General features: G+C 35.4%; 1 protein-coding gene and 1 long non-coding RNA gene across 2 annotated transcripts in view; one reads left to right on the top strand and one right to left on the bottom strand.

The window, feature by feature from the left end:
- Positions 1-21,032, bottom strand: part of LOC101893569 (dynein axonemal heavy chain 10-like) — a 129,782-nt gene extending 108,750 nt beyond the window's left edge. Inside the window, exons 1-17 of the mRNA XM_059125481.1 lie at positions 20,834-21,032; positions 19,933-20,321; positions 19,743-19,854; positions 19,538-19,665; positions 19,273-19,463; positions 15,889-16,483; positions 14,083-14,196; positions 12,596-12,788; positions 12,246-12,539; positions 8,086-8,193; positions 7,849-8,021; positions 6,059-6,660; positions 4,530-4,691; positions 4,364-4,472; positions 4,218-4,300; positions 2,194-2,485; positions 41-199 (exon numbers count right to left, since the gene is read on the bottom strand). Of these exons, the coding sequence (XP_058981464.1) occupies positions 41-199; positions 2,194-2,485; positions 4,218-4,300; positions 4,364-4,472; positions 4,530-4,691; positions 6,059-6,660; positions 7,849-8,021; positions 8,086-8,193; positions 12,246-12,539; positions 12,596-12,788; positions 14,083-14,196; positions 15,889-16,483; positions 19,273-19,463; positions 19,538-19,665; positions 19,743-19,854; positions 19,933-20,321; positions 20,834-20,864 (3,735 nt within the window). The 5' untranslated portion in view covers positions 20,865-21,032. The remainder of the gene's footprint in view (positions 1-40; positions 200-2,193; positions 2,486-4,217; positions 4,301-4,363; positions 4,473-4,529; positions 4,692-6,058; positions 6,661-7,848; positions 8,022-8,085; positions 8,194-12,245; positions 12,540-12,595; positions 12,789-14,082; positions 14,197-15,888; positions 16,484-19,272; positions 19,464-19,537; positions 19,666-19,742; positions 19,855-19,932; positions 20,322-20,833) is intronic.
- Positions 14,278-15,149, top strand: LOC131803785 (uncharacterized). Its single transcript, XR_009342762.1, has 2 exons — positions 14,278-14,627; positions 14,690-15,149. It is a non-coding gene; the product is annotated as an uncharacterized LOC131803785 (long non-coding RNA).
- Positions 21,033-22,268: the final 1,236 nt, after the last annotated feature.

The raw sequence follows: 22,268 nt of genomic DNA, 5'->3' as shown, positions 1-22,268 counted from the left end.
TTAGTTTTGCTTTTGATAAATATTTTCTTGTTGCACTTACGTTTATATTGTGTTCGCTCAGCACGGTGTAGGTCTCCTGCATTTCCCGGATTATGATTTCGTGCGTCAACGTCGTCGATTGAATTGTTGAAATAGTTTGCATAACCAATTTGAAATCGCTGAGTTCCTTCGTAGCCCTATTCAGATTTTCACTGAGTGTCTGTAACGGAAATTGGAAAGTTTCGCATTAGAATGGCATTTGATGTTACAGATTCCATACAAAAGGCAGAGTTTCGTCATTTTCTAGAGAGAAAAGTTGATGTTTTTGTTAGCAGCATTGGGGCAGAGAGAGGGAGGGGGAAGAAACAAATCGCAACTTAACGAGTTGGCTGTTTGACATTCAAATGTAACGAACAGCTAACGCTGGCAAGACTTTTTCTTTACAAACCAAATACAATTTACAAGTGGCAGTTGTGAATTTACCTTTGTATGTAAATGTTTTGTAAATTGCTAGCGTGACAAGAAAAAGAAGAAAGTATTTTCACTGCTGAAATTCTTATTAGCAAATACATATAAACCGATTTCAATTAAGAACAAAAAAAAAAAATGATGTAAATTTTGTGCCTTAGAAATACTTAAGTTTGACGTTTTTTTTTTTTCAATTCCATGACAAGATGAGTAGTGCGATTCTCTGACTAATCTTACATTTTCCACCGTACATGTGGAGGGTATATTAAATTCGTCATTCCTTGTAACTCGTCGTAATAATAATTTTAGACCTAAAAAAGTGTACATATATTCTTGATCAGCGTAAAATTAATTAATTCAGCTGGCCTACCGTCAGTCCGTCTGTTGTAGTCACGCTAGAGTCAAAACGAGCAAAGTTGGGAAGCTAAAATTTTGCACAGATCAGTCTTTTGTATGCAGCCAGGTCAAGTTCGCAGATGGGCTATATAGGTCCGCGATATCGTATGACCTGCATATAACGGTATTCGGTATTTTTATGATTTTAGGCACATTTGTCAATAAATTCTTTCAAATTTCGTATTTAAAGTATGAAGCTAGTAATGAGTACTCAACCTATGGCAGAAAATTATCTATACAGGTCCACCTCTTCGTATAGCCCATATAAAAGGTTAACTCTCTTTATCTGGTATTTTAATGGCATTAGCAAAATTATTCAACAGAATCGTTTCCAATTTCGCATCTGAAGTACGGAATCGATATTACAGCCTATGACAAAAATTATTTATGCAGGTCCACGTCTTTGTATATGCCCCATATAACGGCTTACATTTACGTGGTATTTTTCGACTGATTTTTTGAAATTATTCAGGATTGTTCAAAACACGGGGGTATTTAAAATTATAGTTAAAGAAAACAAATAAGTTAGAGAAATCCACTAGAACTGGCCCAATTATTGTTATTGGTATTTTTATCGACAGCTTTTTTTGCAAATTATTTGAAATATATGTATAACAATCAATTAATTTACAGATACTGCAGGAATAACCCGAAAAAAAGTTTTTCAATACTGTCATTGAATTGTGCGCAACATTATTTATATTAACTGCAATTTGGGATATTATCGTAAGAAAAACAATAGACAACTTCAGAAAATATTTGTTTCATTCAAAAAGTATTCATTCACCTAAAATTAACATGACAAAAATCACGTCAATTTACTATTCATGGTTTAAAGATTCTGTGGCCAATGAGTAATTTTATGCGCAAATCAATTTCTATGTTTTCCATCTAATTTGAATGTTTATCGGAGGAGAACATCCAGCCCTAACTGATTATATTATTGTACGAGCATTAGTACTTTCTTCTTCGACTGCTCCGTAAGGACAAATTGAGTTCATAATTCTGGCATTACACATGTAATGACCTGAACAACTGCACTTGCTCTCTCGCCTTCATCCATATTTAAGATACACCCTGTTCCAGTAGCAAAAAAAAAAAAAAAAAAAAAAAAAAAAAATATGAATACATTTGGTTTACTCTGCTCCTTTATCATTCTGCTGCAGCTCGTTTTACAGGCAAAACTAAAATTGAAATCTAAAGGAATAAAACAGGGTAGAATCTTAGAATTGAAAAACTTCTTGGAAAGGCTTTGGTCACTCACTCACTCACTCACACACCCTACGCCACCTCACCCTCCAACAGCAACAACACCAAAACGAACAACTTATTTTCGTTCTACATACTTACTTTAATTTCCAATCGCATTCTATCCATATTGGCAACAGTGCGCTGTGCCAGCTTCTCGCCCAATTTGGTGCACCATTGCTGGGCGTGATGGCAAATGCTGTCCAGCAGTGGCTTCAAATTTATGCGTATACATTGGACATCGTAGTATGTTGGCAACTGCTGCAATTCGTTCATGATATTTGCATAAAATGTAAATTTCTCGTCAAGCTGCACCAGTGGCACACCACGATCCACATATTTTTCACAAATTGTTTCCTTATCAAATGCCCACAGATTGTAGTATTTGCGAAATCTGTGAAGAGGACAGGGACAACGCAGTGTAGCAGCAGCAGCAGCAGCAGAAAAAAAGAAAAAGGAAGGGAACGGAATGAAGGAATGAAAACGACAAGTAAAAGGAGTAGAATAAATATGAATTGGAAATGGGTACAACAAAATTATGCCAAACAAAAAGGACTTAGTTGGTTGTCGTTGTTCTTGTAGTCCTTCCATAATATGTAATGTTTACGCTGAAATAACATAAATTGACAGGAAAGGCAAATAGGGACTAAAAAACGGGGATGGTAGTCGACTTGGTGTTTTTTTTTTTTTCTTTAACAAACACTTTTTTATGATTTCTTAATTTTCTAAATTAAACAGCTTATCTTTTGCGGCACTAATCAGAAAAGTTGCACAATTTTGCCTTCGAAATTAATGAACATTCCTTACTCTCTCAATAAATAAGGTAAGACTCTGGCATATTCACCCTACCTTTTATGTCGACGTTAAATACATGTAAATGTAAAAAACGAAATGTTTTGATTGTGTGTTGAAAAGTCACATTTCGTAAGCATTTATATGGAAGTTTTGCCAAGTCGTGTCATTCTTTGCGAAATGTTTTTCGAGTTTTGTTTTTTATGATTTGACCACCCAGTTTTTACCTATTTTCCACACACATACACACATATCTATATGTACATACATGTGGATGTCTAAGATTATGGTACACAAGACTGGTATATTTTCCCAGATGCATCTCCCGTCGTTGCATCACAATTTGTGTGAGTGCTTGTTTGCAAGACGACTCAGTCCTAAACACACACACACACACTAGCAAACATATACTCGGTATGAGAACTATGACTACTACGGCTATGTTTTGGCATGTTATGGGAATTTAACAATGTTGTACAACGGTTGGCCTGAACTTGTTGTTGTCTAATGCATGACTGTTGTTGCCTGGTTGTGTTGCAATGGTTTTATCATATGGTAAACACCACTTAAATGCAGTCAAGCGAAAATATGAGAGGAAAAAAAGAGGAAGACAAAACCGAGTTTAAGACGACCGTAAACAAGAAACAACAACGAGAAGAAAGAGGTGGAAAGGGCGCATTTGAATACAAATCATCATTGCATTTAGAATAGAAAAATAGAGGAGAAACTTAGGTTTGACTTATGTTTCTATTTTGTGCTACAAGGGTAAATGCTGCCAAGGAGTTGTTGTTGTTGTATTATTGTTCACACGTTTTAATTTGTCTTGGATTGAAATATTATGAAATATTCTATGAAAAGGGATGATTAAACATCGAAAAGCAATGTTTTTTTTTTGTTAATATGATTTATTTTCCTTTTGGAATTTACCGATGATGTTTAGGTAAAATCTTGAATTTTATTGTCCCAGAGGTGGAGCATGAATGATTTGATAGTTGAAGACAATGTGTATTTTTCGAGATACACGCCATTATTTTAAACAAATATAATTGGGTAGAATTAATATAACAGTCCAGTCTTTGCTATTCGAGTGTCTATGTAGTTTAAGTTTATTTTCAGTCACTAAATATTATTAACATAACAGACGTTGTTTTAATAAAAACAACAATAATGGGATTAAGCCTGACCATTTTGCAATAACAAAATATTATATTTATCCTAAACAAAAAAATGGTTTTTGAAATTAATTTTTCTATTTGCCCCATTCTAATAGCTAAACCTTCGCAAATAACAAATGTGGTGTTCTGAATTTGCAGCAAAGAAAAAATGTCACTTACTTTTTAACACAATTTTTAGCGTCCTCCACGACACGATTAGCTAATTCTTGAATTTTTACAACTAAACCACCAATGGTTTTTATCTGTTAATTAAGAAAAGTAGTAATAATTGCAATTTTTAGAATAACACAATACTTTCACTGTACCTTGACGACATCTTCATAGAATGTGAAAGTGTATTTGCCATCGCCATCATTGTCAATGGGTGAGCAGGGAATGCATGTTCCATTCATCCACCGGGTGAACATTTTTAAACTGTAAAATACCTTACGTAAAATATACACTAATACAAGTATGTACGCCAATAATTACCGTTCTAAGAAATCTTTACAAGATTGAACAATCATATTTTTCACTTCATTTGCTGATGGTTCCAACATAATTTCCGACAGGACTATTATTGCATTTATTTCAAACATCGGCTGATTTCCAAGTAGGCGATCCAGATAACATTCCAAGTTTTTGTAGGTGAAACTATAATAAAATATACATATTTATAAGGCTTAATGTATATGGGATTTTAATGTAAAATATTTGAATATTCCGGTAATTTTTATTCAGGTGTCTCTAGCAGAGATCTCCAATTTACTTTTTACTCGAATTCAAGTGGGAATACTCCTGCAAAAAATCGAGTATTTTTCTATGCAACACGAATGAGAGCAATTGTTTTTTGTTCGTTTTCGAAATTAAACAAATAGGTTGATGAGCATTGTAGCCAATTTTTACAAGCAAGTCATAGTGTTATTGCTTTTTTTTGTTTTGTAAAAAGATACACCGGTCCCTCGCAATTTATTCTGCTGCTTTCAATTCTCGGTTTTTATGCACGATGTCTTCTATATGGAGTTGCGTCAATTTAGATCATAACTCAATACACCAGTTCCTAAACGTATGAGCGATTTCATGCATTTCAAATCACTCATTCGCAGAGTTATCATAGAAATGGCCTGTACCACAGGACAAGAAAAGGAACCAGATCTTTCTATCAACCCTAACTAGCACAACTCTACTGCCGTATTTACAGCAATATTAACCAGTAAGGAAAAGTCAAAAGTCGGGCGGGCCGACTATATGATACCCTACACCACTATGCGTATTTAGTACAGCTCTCGTATTGGGAATTTATGTAAAGTAGATCGTACGAACCATGAACCTTATTAGAATGCGTATCATGGCTTTAGAGTAGTCACAATTTGGAAACTATATCCAACTCTGAATCGGTTTTCAACAAATTTGACTGAGGCTTTTGCACCTATAGTACCACATAACATAGCTGTATAGTGCATGATTATTTTAAAAAATAATTATTGACACAATAGATACACCGGACCAAGTTTCACGAAAAGAAAAAAATCGATTGAATATGAAAATATCTATGCAATTTGCGCTGATATTGCATAGGTAGTGGACAGTAAATTCGGATGAAGATGTATATCGCATGTATATAAAAACCTGAATCTGAAAAATCTCGATAACATTTGGCAGATGTATTTTCGAGCTGTATCTGATGTCCCGTATCAAATATCGTTGTTTCGGAGGGCATGTTATGCATGTGAGAGACTTCAACACCTAATCGGGTGAAATATATATACTTTTGAGCTATGACTATATCTGAACCGATTTTCACCAAAATTTGACCTACTTGCTTCTGGACAGAATTCGGTCAGAAGTGCCAAAATTCAGTCCATAATCTTCTTAATTAATTTGGAATCATGTAAGGGATCCATTGAATAGGACATACATAGATTCTATTAATAGTTCGAGTTCAAAAAGTTGGTCTGCACCAAAGAATAGTGGACCATTCTTCCTCAGTATCCTCATTATATTTTGTTTTAATAACTTACTCCAATATACACTTGTAGGTTTCCTCCTCCCAGAAGACATAGTATTCTCGCATTTTCTCCGAACGACCTGTGAACGTACCCAATACCAAACTTTCCAATTTGATCAGCACTGGTCCAAGTGAATCGTAAGTTTTCTTCATTTGTGAACACTTTCCGGTTCGTGTACTTTCCAGACGTTCCATGTAGCTCTGGCAGTGATAAATAGCACTGCCACAATCATTAGGATCGGCCGACACTGTATCCAGCGGGTCAGGCATGCGAATTATTTCTATTTTATTTCGTTTGATTGCATTCGCCTCCGGATCGTCGCTGCTTTCTGTGGAGTTTTGTTGGTCGGATTCGATGTCGTGTTGAGTGTTGTTGAGATCCACATCTTTGGCATCATCGATGCTGAATAAATTAAAGTTTTTTATGTGATTAATTCGATTTCTGATGTCGATGCGGATATAGTTTATCTGGGATACAACGGATTGTAATTTTCGCATAAGAGCGCAAACGCCTTCGCAATACTTTTTGATGTTGAACGATTGCCAGGTATATCGGCCCACACCGACTTGAATGGCAACTTCGGTTTCATACAGATGGTCACGCAAAAAGTTGACCTGCAAAGAAACACAATAGACATTTTTACGGATTACTGAGGAAGAGACGGACAATATTTCTAGATACCGAAACAGTATCGAAAAAAGACAACTGAGAACTTATTTCCAGCTCATCTCTGTTTATAACTCAATGTCATCTAAAATGTTTAAACACAATTGTTTAAATGTCTTCTATTTCATAGTAGATGGTACAAATCATGAATTCTCAAAAGGTCAGGAAACTCAAAAGGTCAGTAAAATGGAAATAGGTATTCTACGTTTTTTTTTTGTGGCCTGTTTCTTTGGTGTATTCAAATCCTACGGGGATCTAATGAAGGCTCAGACCATAAGGCGAACAAAATCATATGAAATTTTCATTCTAATGTCTTTTATTAAAAACATTGTACTCAAAATTGATGGTAAAAATTGGAAAATAAAAAAAAATTGAAAAAGACTTGTACAAATTTTTTCTCCGGTAAATCCTTTCCTCAAGGCACCAAGGATATCTTCTCTCCTAAAATATAAGACAATTTTTTTGAACAGTGTTGGCATTTTTATTCGGTATACCGTAATATTTTGTTGTTGCAAAATCGTTAGGCTTAATCCCAGTTTGTTGTCGTATTATTACCATATTTTTCCACAGTTTTTTTTTTTCTCAATTAACTGTTCAAATTTGGTAAAATTGTTGGAATTTACTTTATAGACATTGCTGCGGTCTACCCTATTCGAAATATTGTTAAGCCAAATTTACCTCTTATAAGTAGAACAGTGCAGTAGAGCACTGTTCTACTTATAAGAGGTAAATTTGGCTTAACAATATTTCGAATAGGGTAGACCGGACGGGTTGCTAAGGTGACGAAGTTTTATTCGGGAACTTTTTGTATTCAATCGCTTTGAATATCTAAAGAATCTTGTCATGCATTCTTATGACGATTAGATTTTTCCCATATTTCCATGGATTTGGTTTGGTCTTTTTTTGTCGCCCTTGTTAGGGGTATAAACACAAGGACCTACCAATATTTAAAGCAAAACATTTCAGTGATTATTTTAAAAAACGTGTTTGTTGGGGTCATGAAAATTTCATGAAAAGACCATGAGTTCTATGGTACCAATTTTAATGGTAATTGTGTTTTCTAACTAAAAATATGTTTTTATTTTGACATTAGGATGGTTTTAGGCTCATAGTCCAACCTAATAAAAATATCTTACCTCCGACAGTGAAAGTTTGTCCAGCAAGGAATTGTATCTATCTATGACTGTTGATACAGCTTCAAAGTCATTAAACAACATTTCTTTTTTCATGATAGCCGTTCGAAGAACAGATGGAAGCGCAAATCCGAAATGTTCAAATTGTTGGCCTTCAAACATTATTTCAAAGATATCTGCAAATTTCAAAAGAAAATTAATTAAAAAAATCTAATTTTCAAGGATCGACCACCGAATTACCTCGGGTTAAATTGACCGTAAATCGCATCTCGTATTCAATCAAAATTTTATCACCCACTAGAGCACGCCACGTTGGAAGGCCTTCTTGACTACAGGATTTGACTAAAACTGAAAAATACACATAAAAAAACAATTTGGAATAATTCTGATTGGGATGAACTGATGCCACATAATTTTGTGTCCATTATTTTAAGTATGATTGGACATTTTCCTCTTTATGTTTTATATGAAATCCACATAATTTCGTTTATTACTTTCGAAATACTTCTTTGCGAAAGTTCTATAATTTGCCTTGATTCGTTTCATATCACTTTTTAGTTGTATATATGTATTTGTAACGAGAAAGAACTTCCCACCCAAAAAAAAAGAAGAAAACAAACGAATTCATGGAAATGACCAAACCGAAAATATGCTGCTGCAGGATATAAACTTAAATCCCAGAAAAGAAAATATTAGAATTGCTACGAGGTGGGTTTGAGTCAATTAGATTGCAACATATTTTGAACTTGAAGCTATACACCAACCCCCTTTTATTATTGTTTATCCGATATGTAAACGAGGATGTTATAAGAAGCTATTGTAGGAAATTTGTAAAAATTAATTTATCCACCGACTTTAGACCAGGAAATTATTAATGGAGTATTTGTTTCTTTGTTACAAACTTCGGCAATGAACCTCGTTCCACCCCCAAACAATTTGTTACCGGGAGTTTACGCTATGGTATTTTGCGGTTGCTCGGCCGACCCTATAATAATAAGCCTTGTTACATTTTAGATTGGTTCGTTTCACAAACATATTTTCTGCTTGTCCCTCCTAGAGTGCCATCGAAGGCAAGGCTGCTTGGGGTTTGACGAACATTAAAGTTATTTACATTTGAGTTTTTTTTTACGGTTTGCTTTGGTTTGCTGATTGTTAGTCGGCCCTATTAGTGGATGCGCCTCACTGAAAACCAATAAATTCCATTAAATACTTCTTCAATCACGGTAAGAGTTTCCTCCATTTTCATCATCTGTTTTATTTCGTTATTCTCTAGTCTGCACTTGGCCTTCTTTGTTTCAGACAGTCCGTCGTGTAGAGTGTCTTCATAAAAATGAAAAAGAAAAAGCCATCATCTTTCCATTGAAAGTATTCAAAAGACACTCAGAATCAACTAATGTCGAAGCGAATTAAATTCTCAGAAAAAAAAAAATACAGATAACTTCGCTGAGTCGACCAATGGTCCATTGCCGAGATTATGATGAAGCAATTCAGTAACGCAATGATGAGAACATCCAAAACAAAAATCATTTTTGAAAAGATTAGTGTGAATGAGTTTGTTGAAAAACATATTGCAATATTTTGTGGGGATGAGGGGGAATGCATCATCACAAAATTAAAATTTGTTTGTTTTTAATATCTGCTTTTACTGGAGGTATTTAGGAAACGAAAGGACCCTTCACCGCACTGTGATGATGGGTTTTATGTTTCTGAGCATTTATGTGTAAAAGGAAAATAAACTAGATCCAAAGTCTATTTTGGTGATCTTGCATATCTGCCCGACTCTCTGTCTATCTTTATATTTTCGTAAGCAAAATATAGGTAGTATTCATTATTCGATTGAGATCCTCATCCGATCTCGCGTGCACCAAATACCTGATATGTGGTCAAACAAAGATATACTTTTCCTTGTAAAGTCGAGCAAGCAAGCAAGAAGTAGGTCGGCCAAATTTGAAAAAAAAAATATTTAGATGTTGTTATAGCTTGCATATAAATATGTTGCATCCGATTTTACTAGATCCGATTTACCCTAGATATACCTAGCAAAATTTTATGAAAATCAATTTATATTTAGATATACGTGTATATTTTTATTTGATTTTGAGTTTATTGCGCACCAAATTAAGATACATTAAATAAGGACAAAGATAATTCGCTTGGAGATTGTGAGTGAAAAAATCCTAACACTTGCAGGGTGATATAAAAAAACTGCAACATAGTCAAACCCACAATTTTTATATATATTTTTTTAATTTTATTGAATGAAAGCAAAATATCCAAGGGTTAAGTACACCCTCCAGAATATTTTCGCGATAATATTCGGCATTTTTTCTGATGACACGGTCGATTAATACGAGCGAAGAGCGACCAACCGAAGGTGCACATTTTCAGTTGACCTCTTTGGCAAGTAAACAAGAAAGTTTTCTCATCAGAGAAAACCAAATTTGGCAGTTCACCACTTTCGGCAGTTCACCACAACGGAATCAACTTTTTAGCTCTTTTGAGTCTATTTTCTATCTATTGCGTTGTAAGTTCTTACATTTTTTTACCCTGAGCTCGTTTTTCAATATTTGCCGAATGTAATATTGCGATATGTTCAGCTCACGAGCCGTATGACGGAAACGAGCCATGATACGAGACACAACAAAATGTATTCACATTCAAATGCTGGAGTGTTCTAACGATAGCCACTTGGGGTTTTCCAGCCAAATATAAAGAAATCACACTATCACGCTTAAATTTCATCACGAATAACTTTTTTCTGGAAAATTCTCACCAAAATGCTTTTGTACGCTTGTAAACAATATAATGAGCTGTCACTGGAATAATTTTAATAGCTTTGGGACGATTGGCTTAGAAATGACAGCAGTCTGAATTTGGTTGCAGTGTTTTCATTTCACCCTGTATGAATACATCTCCGCAACCTAGACACGAACAGTTATTCAAAATTAGTACTTTCCAAACAATTATAGTACGCATTTGCAAAACCACCACCAGATACCAAAAGATACCTTAATATCAAAATTCGAGATTCCAGCTCTATACGTTCGCTCAATACTGCATTCAGTAACATTTAGTTTTCTTCTTACAATTTTAGTACTTCGTCACATATCTCTATCACTTACAATTATCGCAATATACGCTCTTCCCCCAAATACCAAATTTAGTAGCATTTAGTACTTTTAAAACATTTCCAGTACTCAGTTTCAAAACAACCTCCATATCTCAACCCCAAAACCCAATAGTGGACCTTAATATCAAATTAAAGGAATTCAACTCATTACCAAATATAGTACAATTATAGTAAGCGGATCAAATACACGAGTGAACTCAATACCAAATTTCAGAATTCCATCACTATCCCAACAACCAACGGCACAGTTTGTGGCATTTTGAACTTTTCGTACGTTCATAGTAGTTCTAAAACTACTTCCTTTGCACTTATGTATAGTGCACTTGTAGTATACAAATCTAGTACCAACTAGTACAGATCACACACTTGGTACACGTTTCAAAAAAACATCTTTATATCTCAAACATACTTCCCAATCTTTTTTTCCATGCTACATTTAACTCTATCTGTTAATATTCGCACCCTATTAGAACTTTTCGTCACTAAAGAGTGCGAATTCGAAGAAACACATTGGTATATATATCCTGCTCTCCATCAGTAGCTCTCATTATAAATTTCAGGGTTCTATGTCTATCGGTTCAGGGTTCTATGTCTCTTGGTACATATAAGTACCAATTTCCATAACAACCCGAATCATAGTGTCCAATTCAAGATTCCAACTTTACTGGTTCACCTAAAATTTAAACTGTACCACAGTACAATTTAGTACACGTAAGTACCTAGCATGCAATAGTAATATTATTTCTAAATTTAAGAATTCCAGCTCTATCGGCTCTTCGAATTTGAAATTTTACTAAATTTACTACCATTTAGTACTTTTTGTGCATATAAGTACAAATTTCGAAAACTACTTCATATCCCACCCCAAACTCCACCAGAAATGTTCATTTCAAATTTCAGGATTCCAGCTGCATTCCTGCAAATTCAAATTGTACTAAATTTAGTACTTTCGGATACATGAGTTCATACTTCCAAAACTAGCTCCTCATCGAATCTACTCCTTAACCTTGATTCCCATTCCAAATTTCAAGTTTTAGCTCTAACCAGGAAATGGTACCAAATGCATTACATTTTAGTACATTTCGTAAACTTTCTGTGCGAATTTTCAAAAACCCTTTGGCCTATCTATCTCCACTGAACCCTTCGGAGCAACAGTGGCTCTCAATCTAAATTTCAAGATTCTAGCTTCAACCGTTTCGTCTATGCTTTGATGAATCATTAAGTCAATAGTCAATTACTTACTCTTTTATTAATAACAATTTATACTTACGTTCACATTGTTTTATACAAAATTTATCCCTCTCCGTTGGCTTGACTTTTCCCGATTTCATGAGTTTTAGAAATTCCAAAGCTTTCATAAATTGCGCATCGGCAGCTGGTTTGCGCCCCATCAGCCACTGAAGCAATGTGGCTATAACGGTAAACTTCGTTATTTTACGAATGAATCCAGTTGGAACCGTTTGACTGAATGCATCACTGACACTAGTGCCGTGAGAGCTGGATTCATCCACCGATTTCCCCTTTTTCAATTTGATGGTCTCCAAGGCATCCGATATATAAGTTACTGAAAATTATAGATTTTAGTCGTATATCTGAAATGACGACGGCCGTTGGACTTACATGTGTCGCGTTTACAAATCTGTATTTTAAGGATATTCTTTCGCATTAGACCATTGACCATGTACGTGGCTTCGGAACAATATTTCTCGAAGAGATTATTTTCATAGATGTGCATTTTGTTTACCAGTTCAAAGTAGGATTTGAAGGCACTTCGCTTTAAGTAGCTGTTCTTGAGGTTTGGTTCGTCCTCCATCTGAAATGGATGGAGATGTGATGTTGGTCTCAGTAACTATTGTCAGAACTCAATTTAATCTCCTTCTCCGTCATTGAAGTTGTGTGTAATATTCAAGTTGATCAGGCTGGTTGCAACTTCCAGCAAGACGATATACAACAGACAAATAACAAAATGTGTGGTATCTTGGAACGTAAGAACTCTTTAAATTTCGACTGGATTAATGGATAATGAAATGCCATTATTTTGCTACAGATCAGGTGGAGAGGAATTTGTAATCGCCTTTCTCCTCTTGATCTGGATATCCTCCAAAATTGAAATAATGATAATTAATTATTATTTCGTTTGCAAATCATTCAAAATGCTTCGTATTGAAGTAGCTTCGAATACCTCCACATTCTGCTGTAGATCGAAATAATATTCACATCACATGTCGTAAAACTATGCAATCGAATCAAGTGAGAGTCTGATGAATTTATCGCTCCCTCCAATATTGCAATCGTTTAAATTTAAATTTAAAAATTTCAAATTAAAAAAAGAATTTAAAATATTTTTTTTTGTGAAAAATATCCACGCAGCAAAATAACGAAATCACACTTTTCCACGCTGCATAGATAAAGCGACAATGATAGATACGTCCACAGGAACGACAATGTAAATTGTATTGGCGGTGTTTTCTCTGCACTGGCACAGTGGCAGAAATTTCGAAAAATTTAATGCAAATTTAGATGAAGTATATAATGAAATATCAATGCATCCGAACCATTCCATTTTGAATTGTTGAATAAAACACTACTTTGAAAATGTATGGTTTTATATGAGGCAGTGTATCTCAAAGGAAATCCTTCACTGTGAATGTCCTTCAATGGTCCAAATACCAGCACCAATACCACACAGAACCGCCACCATCACAACTGCGAGCTCTAGCGTCCTACCATAAAACGCAAATTGCATCAAAACGTGGAATTGTTTGTTTATTGAAAAAGCGAAAAATTGTAATAAATGCATAAAATTGAGGATGTTGTGAAAGGCTCAGTAAATATTGCCGTTGCTGTTGTTGTTCTTGTTGTTGTTGTCATCATTGTTTGGCACTCATTCCTGTTATAGGACTGGGCCGTGTCGCTGATTTTTAGTCAGTCAGTCTGTCAGTCAACCAGCAGTCATTGGTGGTCGTGCCATTTGACCATTCAGAAATGCTCCATGCCACCGCGAGAATGAACCAGACAATGAAATCACTCGCGTGCAGTGGGCGGGAGGGGTAGGGGTATCAGTCATATTGGCACTGAGCAATGTGGTGTTAGCCCAGATTACTTACCCGTTTAAATGCCAATACGGATATTTTCAGTTTGGCGCTCAATAATCGCGTCCATTGTATGGCGCCGATTTTCGCTGGCTGATGTTTACCAATTGGCGGAGCTTTTTTATGATTCTAAAAAAGGGGTGGGAGGGAACGAGAAAAAAAGTGCAATTCAGAAAACAATGAATATTGTTAAACAAATCAAGGTTATCAGGCATGTCACAGAAGTTTTACGAAATCGATTTATTTCACCTTTTCCAAATCGTTACGATTTGCTTTTGCTTCTTCAGCACTCGTACGTTTTGAGTAATCCGGAAAAAAAATCATTTCACATTTTTGAAATAAAAATATGGTAACTCCATGAAAAAAAAGTCATAAACAAATTATTGACAATTAGAAAAGGAGTTTAAATTGTTTTTTATAATATAAACCCCAAAAGTAAAAATGCCAGGGGCTTCAATACTTGCTGTAATGGATGAAGAAATAAATCAGCGGTCTACTGAAAAAATTCGTCGCCGGACATTGAGGAACGCATCAGATCCTTTATCTCACTCAAATGCAGAGTAAGGATCCACCAGCAATGAGTTATTTTCAAATTTATTTTAATGATAATTTATTTCTACAGATTTATAACTTATTATCGGCTAAATAAAGAAGCTTTTGTTTTAGTTTTGGAAAAAAATTCTCCCCACCTCAAACGTTCCAATATACCGGCTATTATCCAGCTTGCAACAACGCTTAGGTTTTTGGCTACGGGTGCATTTCAAGGAGTTATAGGTAGAGATGTGGAGCTAAGCCTTGGGTTGTAAGTACAGTTTCTACAATTATGTGGAGAGTTATTAATGCAATTGAAGCTGAAATTTGTCCACATTGGATCAAGTTAAGAATCTCTTCCGAAGAAAAAAGAAAGTCGAAATTGTACTTTTTTGAAAATTATGAAATTCCAGGAATTGTAGGATGCATTGACGGAACTCACGTTTTTTTGTTTTTCCCCTTTCTTGCTTTTTGGTCTGTCAGTTGTACATTTCTACACCTTCTTCTTCAACACATATGGCAATAATTCAACAATACAAGTCTGCCGTTCATATTTTTGCGTTTTCATCATGGATTAGAAAAATAATAGATTTTTTGTAAAATAAATTCCAAAAACATGTTCATTCTAAGAGAATTTGGTTAATACAATATTTTCTGTTAAATTTATGTGTCTTCGGTTAATTTTTTACGTTAAAATCACTAAACATTTCAATTTCACCCTGCTTTTTGAAAGTGATATCAAAACGCAAAATTTTTGCGTTTTCCGTTTTTTAGAGAAGCTAAAACCGTTTTCGTTTTCACTCTTGAACGATTTTACATTCTGTGACATGCCTGTATGCCTAGTTATTTATCTACATAAAACGAAGCCCGATTCTTTTCGAACTTGAGTGTGTGAGTGTGCAGTGTTTGTATGCAAATTGTATATGGCATAGAATGAAATATTGTATTTAAAAGTAATAAAATCGATACTGAGAACATTTATAGGGCTCACAAAAAATTGGTATATGACGAAATAATTTTTTTGGTGAAAAGCCAAAATACTGCATAAAAGTAGAGTATTTGGAAAATTAAACCAAATAGAAATTTAAAGCTAAGTGTTGAAATTGCTTTTGAATTCGTGACATTAATATCACGATTTCAAAGCATCCTAACCGAATGTCATTTAATATCATTATATATTAGAAAAAGCACGGTAAGTTAAAACTAGTTTACATGGACCTTAAGAGACTGGCTTTAAATCCCTGAAATATTGCATTTGTTGCCATGCCATACACCCTACACCGAACTTACCATAAACTCACACTCGACAGTGTTTATTTCCGTTACAAAGAATCTCAATAGGTTTTCGTGCTTCGTTGATAGAAAGTCCGTCAACGCTTTCCGTGTATCCAAGAGTTTAACATCACGTATCAGCTCCAAACCCAAATCAGACGACCGCAGCATTGTAATACTCTTCTCAATCACCTGTTTCGCTTCCGATTCGACAGCGTCCAAACGTTTGTTGAACGTGCTGAGCGTGTGTTCCCAGTTCTCCCAATTGCCAGGCCGGAAGATGTCATAATCGACACTAGTCAACATATCGTCGAGCAAGCGGTACACCTTGCGCATGAGTCCATCGACGAGTGTGGGATCCGTAATGAGGCATTTCAAACGATTTCCAAACAGATTTTCATATTGGATGAAAACACGCCCCACCGAGGCAATATCCCGGCTAATTCGGGTTATGTGATCAACTTCGTTAAACAGAGCATTGCGATCGAACTCCCACCTGGAACCGGCTCCAGAGTCTTCAATATATTTTCGACTCATCAAATAAGCCGTTTTCCAACATTTCAGTAAATTGGCACAGCTTGTTGCTGTTTCGTAGGTATATCTGGATGAATGGCTTTAAAGAGAAAAATAATTAGGATTTTGACGCATCAGAAGGGGTGTTAACCTTTAATATCTTCTACCACAAGAAGAAAGATAACCTATAAAATAATAGGCGAAGTTCAACATTAGTACTGAAAATTCGTGTGAAATCGGTAGGAAACAATGCTTGGCGATAGCATCTATGGGGGACCCATATTTATAGTATAGGTAATTTCGGTGGAATATATGGCTAATGTCATCGAACTTGACCCACAATAAAGAAAATATACGTATGTGGAAAAAACCGGATTTGCACCTTATTTCGTTTAAAAACAACTTAAAGAGTATCAGTCTGTTAGTCGACTGATATATGCCCTCAGCATTCGACCATTTCTTTATGTTTCCCTAGGACGTCCCTAAATTTAATGTTAGTATAAATTGCAAAAAGCCATAGGCACTGACCTTTTTCTTACTCTTTCTAACAGGTAAATTATTTTCTAAAGCTAGAAGTATTAAATTTGGGATGAGCGTTACTGATGGAGTGTATGATAGATGTACCAAATTTGCACTAACAGTGTCAAAAACTAATAAAATGTACTACATTTGGTACCATTTCGTATCATGTGAACGCTTAGAGCTGAAACCTTGCAATTTGGAATTGGGATCAAGGTTGAGAAGTAAAGTCTATGTAAGGAGGTAGTTTTGTATATGTGTACTCTTGTATACGACAAGTACTAAATGGTACTAAATTTATTACAATTTGCTGGAAGGAGCTGGATTCCTGAAATTTGATATTAACATTACTGGCAGAGTGTGGAATTGGGATAAAGGAAGTTTTCGAAATTTGTACTTATATTCACGAAAATTGTACTAAATTTGGTACTTTGTAACTTGTTTTTACAAAGGTGAATCGATAAAGCTAGAATAGTGAAATTTAGAAATAAGATTAATATTGCATTCTAGACTGAGGAATGTAGGCAATTTTGGAAATTCGTACTTGTATGTACTAAATTATACTTGATTTGGTACAATTTTTATAGGCTAGTATTTGGAAATCGGGAAGTAAAATGTATATTAGATTGTATGGTGTAGGTTGTTATGGGGATTTATACTTATGTGTACTAAATGGTACTACATTTAGATTAGTTTGTTCAGGATGAACGAATGAGATGCTAGTTTTACAATTTTGTATTGGGATCCCTGTTGGTTGTAGAGGTGATTTTGGGAATGTGTACTACACGTCCACGAAAACTTCTAAATAGTACTATATATTGCAGAATTTGGTATTGGCTGAACATATAGGGCTTGAAATCTGAAATTTGGTATTAGAGTCTGGACTACAATTGCACGAAAAGTACTACATTTGGTATGGGGTGGTGTCTGTGGTTAAGATATGGAGGTGGTTTTGGAAATATGCACTACTGTTGTTTGAAAAGTACAAAATAACACTAAATTTGGTATTGGGTGAGCTGGAATCGTCTTAGGTCTCTATTGGTATCTAGAATCGAGATATGGAGGTGGTTTTGAATTTTTGTACTATATTTTTACGAAAAGTACTAAATTTGGAATTGGAGCAAGGAAAAGGGCTAAAATCCTGAAATTTGATAGCTTGTGTCTGTGGTTGAGAAGAATAGCTGGTTTCCGATATACCTACTAATTGTAATTGTACTAAATGGTACTACATTTGGTAATGTGGTGAAATTAAAGAGCTGAAATCCTGAAATTCTGATATTTGATCGTAAGTTTACTGTTGGTATCTGAGGGTGAGATGTGCAGAATGTTTTTTCGAAATCGGTATATGCTATATTTGGTATTTGGTGAATGGATAGAGGTGAAATCCTGAAGCTTAATATGAATGTCACTGTTGGTGCCTATAGTTGAGAGATGAGGGTGCTTTTGGAAGTGAGCAGTATGAACGTACGAATTGTGAAAAATTGCGTAGGGCGTCCTGATGAATTCTAAAATTAGGTATCGAGTCTTAGGTGGAGAGACGGAAGTGATTTTGGACATGTATAGTATAACTGTACGAGAAGTATGGTAATAAATTTGGGATTGGCTTTTAGGATAAAACTGGAATTCTGAAATCTGACATGGAGACCACTGTATATAGTTTTAACAAAAGCTGGTGGATTTGGGAATGCGTACTATTATTGTTCGAAAAGTACTAGATAGTAAAACATTTGCCGTTGAGCGAATGGAGAGAGCTTGAATCTTGAAATTTCATTTTGAGATCATTGTTGGTGGAGGCCAATTTTTATTATGAATATATTTTGAAATAGTTTTGTCCAGAAAACTGTTTTTTTATTAAAGATGTAGAGAAGGTGGTTAATTCTTCCAGACCTAAAATAGTACACCCTCTAATATATAAAAAGTTAGGTTTAACTAAATCGATTCTCTTTTGCAAAACTCTTTGTCAAAACTAGATGGAAATCCTTCAAAATCAACATATCATTCACAACATTTAGGTCATGCTACAATTGCTTTTTGGTCAAATTTGTATAACAAAAATTGTCTAACAAGAGCGTCGGCAAAAAAACCTATCAGCTGGCCGACCAAAACCAAAATTGTCTTTGAAAATTGGTATGGTATTAAGCTAAACATTTATTTTTTCTCATAAAGTAAATATTTTTCTAATGATTTGCACCATTGATCTAATAAATCAAGAAAAACTATAAGCACCAGTGCTTAAAAAAATTCTGGATATTGTAAAATCTGCATCTAAGTTATAAAGGCAAACATTTACTGAAACACCATAGCATCCAAAACTATTTGCCCCGTTTTTTTATGCCAACGCAGAGCATGCTTATGCAAATAACTGCTTACCGAAATATTTTCTCAAAACACACAATGTTTTTGACCTTTTCCGTAAAGACGTTCGAAATCTGACACAACAGAGTCTGCATTTTATCGTCGTGACAGTAATAGCTTGACATGGTCCATATGTGACGCAGGCCCACCATAACATTGGGTATGAGCAGTGTCGTCATCCTGAAACTTTCGTAGGAGCGTATTTTCTGCGGAGATCAAATGCAGGTATGGATTACTTTAAAAAATGACAGTTGAGTAGGGGGTTTGTGTTTTGAATTACCTCCAAGTAATCGGTTATTGTGCCAATATAGTCAGCATTTTCTTTGGCCAAGCGAAACTTTTCGGCTACTTTGTTGACGGTCTCTGCCCAACGCCCAAGTACAGTTGAGTTGTTGGCCTTTAGTACATCTGGAGAGAGAGAGAGAGAGAAAAATATGCAATGTGAATGTGTTCGAGGGTGTATTTGTAACTAATGCTCAACTAACCCAAAACTGTTACAACAAATTCGGATTTTAATTGTTCCAATATTCCATTAAATTCTATTTCGCGAAAGTGCCACAGGCGATATTCGGCCATGGGGGTGAATTCGTCCAAAGGCTTGACAAAAATGAAAAATGGAATTTAAAAATGGCCTTTGGTTGTTTTCTTTGTTGCCTTTTATTTTGGCCGGCTTACCTTTTCCTTTAGCGCCTTTATTCGCTTCTCTATGTAACGCATCCATCCCTCGACCACATCTTCCAATTGGTCTTGGGTGTAGGTGGGAATCAGGTTTATTCTTTTGGGATCAATGGGAATGCGTACCTTCGTCTCTTCGAACTCGACATCCTCCTGGCCCGGGGCCGTGTATGATGTGGGCAAATTGAATGCCCATACAATATGGTTGACGGTCCATTCTACCTCCTGTTCGAAATCCTTTAATTGATTAAATAAGGCCTCTTGATGAGGTGGCAATTTCTCTTTGACATTTTCGGTTTCCCGGCGACGACATTCTATTTTCTCGTGGGTTTCCTTCAACAATCTCTCCCATCGCTCGCCAATGGTAAGTTTGCCATCCGGCTGTTCCACTGATTCGATTAATGGGCGTTAAGGACAAGTGGGCGAAGATCAAATGATTGCCGAGAAAAGAGAAATGTTTAATGCCAATTATGGTTTTTGTCAATTCCAAATTTCCTCCGTTTCCGTTTTATTGACGCAATCTAATTTTCTGGATTTGTTTTTTTTTTTTTGCCTATCAAGATGTGTTGCCTTGTCCTTAACTGTTTCTTTTTCCTCTATCTCGTTTGACCTTTTCTTTTCTTCCCTATTTGAGTTGACCACAAACTGTTTGTTTTTTACTTGAGATAATTAGATTTCCGTTTGGAGCGGAGGTTTTTCTGTTATGTATATAATGTTTCACTAACGAGTGTGGTATGTTAAGTTTAGGGTGGGAAATAAGTGTCAAACTACATTTTACAGCAGTAAAAACAATACTGATATTCTGATGTCACACTTTATGATCTCTGACAGCTTGGAAAGTTTGTCATACTATTAGATATCGGAACAAAGAGCATCTTACCCCTGTTGACGTGCTACTCACCCACATCCTCCTCGGACGATGTTTTTGACATTTTGTCCTTCTGCTGATCGTCCGATAAAATATCCTCTTCTTCCTCGTCTTCGTCGTTTTGCTTTTGACTAGATAATTGGCCATCGTTATTAGTATGGCCACCACCGGACGTCTCCCCGCCTTCGATGCCTCCTTTTCTGAGCGCCTTCTTCTTGGCTTCCTGTGCTCGTATTTCAGCTAATTTCTCCATTTTCCTTTTTTTTTTTTTGTTTTGAAATTGTTGTTTTGGCAACATTCGGTGGTATGGTCATTGTTGTAGTTGTTGGTGGGGAAAACAATTTTCATGAAACAATCCAATAATAATTATTGTTAAATCAGTGAAGAAAAGGGTTTATATGTTGACAGGCAAACGAATGAAAGCCACTGTTTACACACAAACACTCTTGGCCAGATTTAGCCAGCACACAGACACAGGTCTTCGCGATGGGCGATTTTATTCGGCAGGACCATATAAAAAAAGGTTAGCCCGTGTTGTGCCATGTCTGGATAGACAGAGGCAAACGAAACGGTTGGGTTATAAATTAAAACCGGCAAATACGAAATTACGGGAATGAGAAGCAAAACGGAACGTAACGAATAAAAAAAAAAAACAGCGGACAAACAACAAATTAACACAAAAGTAATAAAGGCTCCCGCTGATAAGCGAAATGAAAAAAGATATGTATATTTCATTTACCCTCATCTATACAAAAGAGGAAAAAAAAAGACAAAATGGAGGGTATAAAGGATAGCTATTTAAAAGAATTGCCAAAACAAAGAAATCCAGAATCTAACGGGATTATTGTTGAAAACTCAATCGAAATGGTTGGCCATGGATACGACAAGGAGGTTTAAGATTTCTGTTATATTTTTTGTAACAACATTGTTGAATTTACTCTTCAATCATATTAGTTGCTTAGAATTATCTTACGCTCACAAGAAGCTTATTAAATCTGGCAGGCAATTGCAAATGTTTACCAAAATTTCAAGTTTGCAAACCAACTAATGCAAGATATATATTTCTCTGAATTTATTTACATATGTTCCACCTTTCTTGGAATTTAAATCCTTAACGGCTCTACATTATAAGTATGAAGATGTTATAAAAATACTTTCATTATAACATTTTTAAGAATAAATATCAATCACAAAGAATCTTTTCGTTCTGTTGTAATAAAAAAGTCATTCAAATAAAGAAAATAAATCTCCTACAACGGGAGCGTCGTATACACAATTAAATATTCGCACACACACATACACACACACTCGCACACAGCTTCTTCTGATTTATTGATATTTTTCGGGTATGAGAGATTCAAGCAAAGTGCCTCTATTGTTGCAGTCTTTGTCGATGATGATGACGACGATGAGGGGTGGGTGGATGGATGGATGGATGGTTTGATGTGCAAGTTGCACCAAACAATAT

This window comes from Musca domestica, unplaced genomic scaffold (assembly GCF_030504385.1).
Source record: "Musca domestica strain aabys unplaced genomic scaffold, Musca_domestica.polishedcontigs.V.1.1 33, whole genome shotgun sequence".
In the NCBI taxonomy this organism is placed as follows: Eukaryota; Metazoa; Arthropoda; class Insecta; order Diptera; family Muscidae; genus Musca; species Musca domestica.
This window is presented reverse-complemented; position numbering and strand designations above follow the sequence as displayed.